The following is a 7,960-nucleotide window of genomic DNA, read 5'->3' as shown; positions in this document are numbered from 1 at the left end:
CTGTCCCCCCAGGTTTCGGTGCTGACAATTGAGTGTGTTTGATGTCTTAACTGTATATCTGAACAGAGGTGTGTGTGTGTGTGGTGTGTGTGTGAGTGTCTGAGGGAGTGTGTACGGGCTCTGTCATGTTCGGTGCGTGACATGTATGTGGGTGCTGTGTGTGTGCTGTGTGTGTGTGTGTGTGTGTGTGTGTGTGTGTGTTGTGTGTTGTGTGTGCTGTGTGTGTGTGTGTGTGTGGTCGTGTGTGTGTGTGTGTCCCTCAGTTTGCTGGGAGCCGTGCCGAGAGCACTTGTGTGTTCACGCTTTTGTGTACGGCCTGCCCATTTATTGGCTGAGCCGGGCTGAACACGGAGGCCGGAGCGCCTTCCTGCCTCAACTCCTTGCGGGCTGGCTGATGGTGTACTGCAAGCGGCGGCCCCATGGCTCTGGTTCGTGGCCGCCGCGCTGCCCACCCTGCAGACCTTCCTCCTCGCGGGGGAACCTCCTTCTCACCATCTGCTACCTGGACCGGAGGCTTCGTCATCAGATGGAGAACATGTGGCGGTGGAGGAGATGGAGTCACTGCCCCTTAGTTTTTCGGTTTACATTTTTTAAAGCTTCATTTCCAGGTCATACACGTAAGCAAGCTCAGTTTATTAGGTTTTCATTAACCATTTCCAGACATGTTAATGGACACAAGATAACATAGATAGTACAAACAGATGAATGCCCTCTTTTATATGCGGATAGAGAGGATTAGTTAAATTAAAAAATTAAATATACATAATATTAAGTAAAAAACGAATATTATATTTTTACTATATTATATATAAGATATGTAATATTATTATTATTATTATGAATTAAGAGAATACAAATAAAAGGTAATATATATTAGTAATATTAAAAACAAAGTACAATGAATATTAGAAAGAAGTTGAAATGTTAAATATATATATGATATATAAATACAGTAGATAATGAAATGAAAGATTACTATTCCTAGTTTGAAATGTTTGAGTATAAAGAGCTGCTTTGAAAACAGAAATGATGAAATAAATACCTCCCCCCCCCCCAGTGGCCTCGTGGGTCTCCCACACCTCCTTCATGCGTTGGGGGTTCGACGGGCTGCTGCAGGTTCAGTTCAGAGGCAACATGTACCCCGTCTCCATCAGGAACTTCACCTTCAATGTGGACGGCATACACGTGAGTCAGAAACACGCACGCACGCGCACACGTGCACACACACTAAATATGTCATAACAATGTCATAATAATATCAATAGTATTTAAAGTCATAAAAAGGTCAAAGTATGTTCTAGAATAGTATGCAATTACACACTAATAGTACAAAAAAGTCAGAAAAGTATTGTGTATAAAAGAAATTGTAATAGCATTGTATGTAAATATAAAATATCAGTGTTTTATGAAAAGTATGCCATAAATAATGTCATAGAAATGTCAATGTAAGGCATAACAAGTCACAAGAAAGTTGTGTTTTATCTGTCGTTATAAATATATATATTAGGCAATAACTGTACATGTGTAATGAACACAGCTATAAAACCAAAGCACTGCACATGGACAGTCTTCTCATCTGTGTCTCTGTGTGCCAGGTGGTGGAGGCCATGCACATGAACCAGTACCCTCTGTACGCCTGCTACCTGGTGCTGCTGGCCGTCTGCCTGGTCTTCATGGCGCTCTACTACGTGTCCCTGAAGTTCATCAAACAGAAGTCCAGTCAGGACTGGTGAACACATCAGGACCAGACGCTGTTTCAAATCAAATGTGACTTTAGGAAGTGTTTTGTTCTGCAGGAAAGTCATTTAGGTTCTTGTTCGACTGGTTCGACATTTTATCAGACATTTGCTTAATTTAAGGGTAAATATATGAGTATGTTTTGAATTTGAATTCCCCTTTTCACAATAATCTCAACATCAGAAACTCCTGCACTTGTTTTAATATCAAAAACACATGAAATGACTTCCCTGACACCTCAGTAATCCTTAAAGTCACCCTTCTTAGTGTATTAAAAAAATCCTAAAAGTGAAGCTATTTCTCAAATGTGTGAATAGTCAAAACAATTAACACATTTTCAAAGTTTAAGTAATGATCGGTTGTGCTAGATTTCTTCTCGCTGCAGTACTGCTGTCTGCTGCTGGGTGGCAGCAGAGCATTGCACTAACAGTTTAAAAGATGAAGTGATTTTCTTTCCCTCCCTCTCTTCTCCATCGTGGCCGATGATTAGAGCGCCACTTTGGCAGATATCCATCTGCAGCTTTTGCTTGTTCCATTTTCAATCTTCTTTTTTCCTACAGCTTTATCTTTTTTTGTATATGTAAGGTTATTAAGCTTAACAATGTGTGTGCCAGTATAGTGCGCACAGAAAAAAAAGCCGTAGAGATTTAGTAAGTCACACTCAGAAATAAAAGAGCTTGTACTTGTGTCCTCAAAGATTGAAGATTATGTAAGCAGTGTTTTTGCACTGGTGCGAAAGCCTGATAAATATGTGACTGACGGGGTCCAAGTCCGAATGAGTAAACTATTAAATCAAATGCCTCCAGTCCAGCGTCTTTATTTCTGTCTTCAATCTCTGCCATCCTTTGACCTGGTCACTCAGTTTGCACTCATTTAAAGCGGTGCGGTTTCACAACAATAAATGGTATCAGTGTGATTATGTTCACTATATGGTTATATACAGCAGGGTAGGCTATATGCAGGAATCCTGAAGTCAAATGTAATTCCTTTTAAGACCCTTTTTAAGACCCTTTCCATACATATGAAGACCTCATCGCCACTTTGAGTTTTAACTGGTTACATTGGCGACACACTTTACCTCACATTGACTATATACAGTATTGATTGTCCTTCCTCCTTATCTTCCAACCATTTGGACGCAAACTTGCATTTCCCCATAACGATGTTGTTTAACAACCGGCGTAAACGGACCTTCGCGCGCTATCAAGCAGTGAGCGCGCGATGTCCTGTTCAGATGACGTCAAATCCAACGGGATGCCATAAATAAACTATACAGAATCACACTACACACCTACGCAATGATTACATTCAGGCACACTGTAGAATACAACCTCTTTGGACAATTGATATACTTATTGAAAACCAGCTACAAAATGTAATACCTTGGAAAATGTCGTTTAATACTTTTTAATAGCCTTAATTTTCACTAAATTGATTTATCAACTTTTAATACTTTTAAAGACCCCGCGGACACCCTGCTTAGCCTTTCATGTACAATTTGTTTGGGCGCTAGCTAATATAAGTGTGAGTGATACATTGTGATGTCACTATGTTACAGAAGTAAACAAAGTAGTCAAATTATGAGAGAAACTCTCTCTGGAGGGAACTTTTGGATTGAAGCCTTTGAAGACCATTTACATGCACAAAAACCTATATATTTACCACACTACAGGAAAGGGAAAACCCAGAAAGCATAATAGGGCTTCTGTAAAAATGTGTGTGGGAGAAATGAACATATTTCTACCAAGTCATGACAAAATAAAAGATTTAAAAACCTTTTGTATTTGAGTAGCACATGCTAAGTTTCAAACCTTTTCGAAGTTCAAATGCTCAGCGAGCTTCGAAGCCTCATTCTCTTTGTTGGTGAGTTTTGTCAAAAGTCGCTGTAGGAGAAAAAGAAAAACATGTAACAACTGCTCAGATGCAGCGCTGCACATGCTGGGTGATTAACACTCACAATGTTCTCTACTTCACTGGCAGTCAATCTCTTCTTTATGGCATCTTTCTGTTGTATCAACTCAAAGGATTCTCTCTATGGATAAAACATAGTATGCTTATGACAGGCAGTAGGCATGTATTGCATGTTGGCATTTATTTTTATCTCCTCGAGTTGTTTTCTACTTCCTGTACCTCATATACACTCCAGTCTCTGAGGAGCTCTCGCAGGCTGTGATTCGTGTGGTCAAACATCTCGATCTTTTCGAGCAACAAGTCCTGCTGCCGTGCCAGTGAAGATGCGTGCAACTTTGACAGCCTCTTGTCCTGAGACCATAAATAAAGTCACAATCATGTACAGCAAAAAGCCCCCACCAATCACTCATCTTTCATCTATCCCTCCAGGTTTACCTTAGCGAGGCTGTCAATAGTGTCCTTCAGGGCTGTCAGCTGATTGGCTACTGCTACACCATCGATTTCTGCCTCTACTAGCGCCCTCAGGAGCTCGTCGGTCTCTCTGTGTTGACTTCTGGAATCAGACCTGTGAGTAAGAGGGAAACAATCAAAGTGAGATTAGGTTAGTGATCCCCAGAAGAGATATTCAGGTGTTGCAACAGCCCGATATACGACAGATATACAAAGAGAATCAAGTAAACAGAATACAAACAAATTGATAATGATGATTAATAAGTAAATAAATAAATAAGTAAATATATAATTTGTATTTGTCCATGCCAAATGAAAGACAATGTTAAGTGATAAAGTGACAATGGTGTGGTTTAAAGCATCAAGTCAGCAAGTCTGCTATATCTTATTAAAAAATGTACATAAAATGATGATAAAGTAATGATACTAAGTGTTTTTTGTTATATATGTTCTGTATATAAGATAATATAATTAAATATATAAGTCAGTAAACACTTGTTAACTGTGTTACTTCCTGTGTTACTTCCTAGCCTGCTTAAAAGCTTAGTGGTGTTGTAGTTGAACTCAAATGTAAGCTTTAAAGGGGCCCTATTATTCTCATTTTCAGGGTCATATTTATATGTTGTGCCTCTGCTGCGACATCTTTACTCCAACAAGAAACTCCCTCTGGCGTGAACTATGGGATGTTAGCCGTTGCAGACTATGAACATGTACAAAAACCTACAGGAAGGAAAACCCCTTTAACGCTTCCATAATCATAACAGTGGTATGAATTTGAGAGGATTATCAAGCTGTAAAATGTGTTTAAGTATTATAAGCAGAATGTTATTGGCTTCAAATGTTTCCAGTACACTTGTGCAGACTGTTGCGACAAAAGTCTGGATTTAGGCCTTATCGCCATTAAACCTCTCCTGTGTGATGTTATATTGATTTTGAGGGGAATGACAACAGCAAGAAAACTAATGCCAACTAAAAGTATCTGAATGGAATGTATTCACCAAAAAAAGGCAATTCCTAACTAAATAAAATATGAAAAGAACATCATTTAAAGTTGTTTTGAACACTATTAAAGTAATTTGGAGACGGCTTCCTCTGACAGGTGGCATGCGGCTGATGCGGTGCTTACTTCTTTAACTGACGGATGCTGTCTTGCTCTCTGAGGAGGACAGTGAGATTTGTGGATACTCCGGCAAGTTCTTCTTCCTGCTCCTCTTCATCCCACTGATGTCCGATTCCACTTCCCGACCGATGCTCTACTCTGCTTCTCTGCCAGTGAGACAAAAATTAACACAACTTACAAAATGTTTTACTATAGGGCAAAACAAAATATCCTGCACTCTCGTTCACTGCATTCATTTGCAAGCACATTTATTTGTATTTGGCTCTGGTTGAAAGCATTGCAATGATAGATAAACACTATGAAAATACCTGGCACTTAAGGGAGCCCACATCTCTTCTGCAGGAGAGGATTCCTGGAGGAATCCACGGTGTACGGACCTTTGGCCGCCCGCCATCTCCCCTCACCTGTGTGTCTTTTGCTTTAATCTGCAAGGGGAATGCACAGGTAAAACACATTGAATTTATTGTAACATCTTCACTCTCACCATAATTTAGTTTATTTATTGTCAACACTTTAAAAAGCATGTGAAAAGGTAAAAAAACGACATACAAATCAGGCAGAGGTGATACATTTGTATCCCTCTTTCTAATTCTACTTCTCTACATTTCTGAGGTAAATATTGTACTCTTTACGCCACAACTTTGCAGATTCCGAATATAAATGACAGAAACATTATAAACAAGTTAATGTTATAGTACATTTTAAGATCAAGCTTTATTGACTTCTGGGTGGAAATTCACAATATACCCAGCAGCAGTATATGAAGTAATACAAATTAGCTCCACTCCCACCAGCTGAAACTTTAAAGTGAGGATGCACGAATAATATAATGTAATTTTTTTCCTGAAATAGGTCGCTCTGCATAATGAGTACTTTTGACTTTTGGTACTTGAAGTATCTTTTAACAACAAAACTGTTCTCTTCTTTTGCTTCAGTAACATTTGAAAGCAGTACTATTTATTACCACTGTGAATTGTACACATCAGCTAGTTAAACCTAAACAATATAAAAACCTGTATTTCCAGTATAACGAACAAACAGCACAATAACCTGAGGGGTCCTGCAGGGACTCCTCCTCATATGAACATGTACAGGTGTGGTCTCCGGTACATGGACGTGGACCGGCGGCGGTGGTGAATCCCGTGTTTTCATTCTTTTAGGATGTTAAAACATAACACAACAACAGAAACACAAACAAACTGTCATTAGAAAGCCTAATGGGTAGTTTAATGTTAACGTTCTAAGTTAGCAGCTACATGCTTTCAGGATAAATCTCGTCGTTTGTCTCTCTTCTACCGTCTGCTGTGAAGCAGACGGTTGTTTGGATTTACAAACGACCTCTCTGATTGGCTCATTTGCAGTATCTTCGTCTGTGATTGGTGGAGCCGAGTTTACGATAAACGTTGTCCGTGGTAACCACAGAAGTGGTTACTCATTATTTTAATTTAAAGATTCAGATTAGATGTTTTGTTTAAGATTAGGCTCCTAAACTATATTAAATATTAAAATTAGATTCCAGCTTGACTAGGAGCAACATTAAAGTAAATAGAACAGTAATTAAATCCATTAACACATAATGTATTCTATGTAAACCTCATGCGGTGAAATGCAACACAACTTGTGCTTCAGTCATATTAATCAATAAACAGTAAAACACATATCTGCTGACTAAATATTACTATTCATACACTATACCGATAAAACTAATACTTTTAATACTAAAGCTTTTTGGTAAATGTATAAACATGTTCACACAATCCACGTGTGCTAGTTTGAAAGTAAATAAACGATAACACACTTGATGTATGAATGTGTGAACTTAATGTACTCTAGCTGATAATTCGATAAATAGAGATGCCTAAATCTCACACAATCAAAAGTTTTTAATGACCTTGACATCATAAAACAAGTGACTATTTGCAGGAATTGTAGTTGTGTTGTTAATAGACTGTATAGAAGAGTTGATGTTGTACTGCGATGTAGCCACTGTTAAAGAAGGAAATTGTTGAGATGACTGCACTTCCGCCAATAAGTTAGCCTGTAGAGCTAGCAAACTATTGTCTTCTTAAATTAATGAATGATGATGTAGAAGTATATGTACACTAAAAGTGTTTTTTTAGTCGGATTTAAAATACTCCTATGATTAATCTGCTGCACCTTGGACTGGTATACGATAAGGAAGCGACATCGGTGTTAGATCACTTCAGCTAAAAACACACCCAAATGCTAAGGAGTTTAAGCTAGTTTGTGATTAGCCTTCCATGTGCGTGGGGTGCAGGAATGATGCAGGACATATTCATAATAATGCAGTATATTTCCTTATTACTTCTGGTTTATCCTGCTGCATACCAGCCCGGTGAGGCGTGTGCTGCTGCCGGAGAGGAGGAAGGGGGCACCAGCAGCAGCCCCGTCGCAGCCCTGATACTGTGCAGGGCGTGTGGACACGAACTGGCGAACGGGACGGACATCCACAATGTTCTGAGCCGGATGGCGCTCTCCATCCGCAACGATACGTCGATCAGGAGCCTAAGGGTTAACGTCCAGCTTTTTGAAAACCCCCACGGACACCAGTTTGAGGTGATTACTTTCAGGAAATCGGACGTTACCCTGCGCTGGCCGGCAGATAAACACTTCTCCTGGTTCCCGGGCTTCTCATGGACGCTGGCTACCTGTCCACGGTGTGGAACTCATTTAGGTGCGTACCCATCACGGGGCAAAGATGCAGTTTTGGTGTTTCAAAAT

The 7,960-nt window shown here is 39.6% G+C and overlaps 2 protein-coding genes across 2 annotated transcripts; one reads left to right on the top strand and one right to left on the bottom strand.

The window, feature by feature from the left end:
* The first annotated feature begins 271 nt into the window (after positions 1-271).
* On the top strand, positions 272-2,506 carry LOC104942027 (ATP-binding cassette sub-family G member 8-like). The gene is made up of 3 exons (XM_010767215.1): positions 272-544; positions 1,057-1,185; positions 1,596-2,506. Exons 1-3 carry the CDS (start codon positions 395-397, stop codon positions 1,731-1,733), a joined length of 417 nt encoding a protein of 138 aa, XP_010765517.1. The 5' UTR covers positions 272-394; the 3' UTR covers positions 1,734-2,506.
* Positions 2,507-3,415: 909 nt separating this feature from the next.
* On the bottom strand, positions 3,416-7,626 carry LOC104942026 (outer dense fiber protein 2-like). Its single transcript, XM_010767214.1, has 8 exons — positions 7,545-7,626; positions 6,269-6,371; positions 5,527-5,643; positions 5,225-5,364; positions 4,084-4,213; positions 3,868-3,999; positions 3,695-3,769; positions 3,416-3,620 (listed from the first exon to the last, which is right to left on the bottom strand). The coding sequence occupies exons 2-8, from the start codon at positions 6,368-6,370 to the stop codon at positions 3,543-3,545; spliced, it is 774 nt and encodes a 257-aa protein (XP_010765516.1). The 5' UTR covers position 6,371; positions 7,545-7,626; the 3' UTR covers positions 3,416-3,542.
* Positions 7,627-7,960: the final 334 nt, after the last annotated feature.

Source organism: Notothenia coriiceps, unplaced genomic scaffold (assembly GCF_000735185.1).
Source record: "Notothenia coriiceps isolate Sejong01 unplaced genomic scaffold, NC01 NC01_scaffold00004102, whole genome shotgun sequence".
In the NCBI taxonomy this organism is placed as follows: domain Eukaryota; kingdom Metazoa; phylum Chordata; class Actinopteri; order Perciformes; family Nototheniidae; genus Notothenia; species Notothenia coriiceps.
The sequence above is the reverse complement of the archived record's forward strand: the minus strand, read 5'-3'. Positions and strand labels throughout refer to the sequence as shown.

Excerpts from the sequence above, each read along its gene's own strand:
- LOC104942026 (XM_010767214.1), bottom strand. The coding sequence starts at position 6,370 with ATGAAAACACGGGATTCACCACCGCCGCCGGTCCACGTCCATGTACCG. Across the intron at positions 5,365-5,526 it reads TGGGCTCCCTTAAGTGCCAG|AGAAGCAGAGTAGAGCATCG; the intron begins GTATTTTCATAG and ends TCTCACTGGCAG. Across the intron at positions 3,621-3,694 it reads CCAGTGAAGTAGAGAACATT|CGACTTTTGACAAAACTCAC; the intron begins GTGAGTGTTAAT and ends TTTCTCCTACAG.
- LOC104942027 (XM_010767215.1), top strand. The coding sequence starts at position 395 with ATGGTGTACTGCAAGCGGCGGCCCCATGGCTCTGGTTCGTGGCCGCCG. Across the intron at positions 545-1,056 it reads AGATGGAGAACATGTGGCGG|GTGGCCTCGTGGGTCTCCCA; the intron begins TGGAGGAGATGG and ends CCCCCCCCCCCA. Across the intron at positions 1,186-1,595 it reads TCAATGTGGACGGCATACAC|GTGGTGGAGGCCATGCACAT; the intron begins GTGAGTCAGAAA and ends TCTGTGTGCCAG.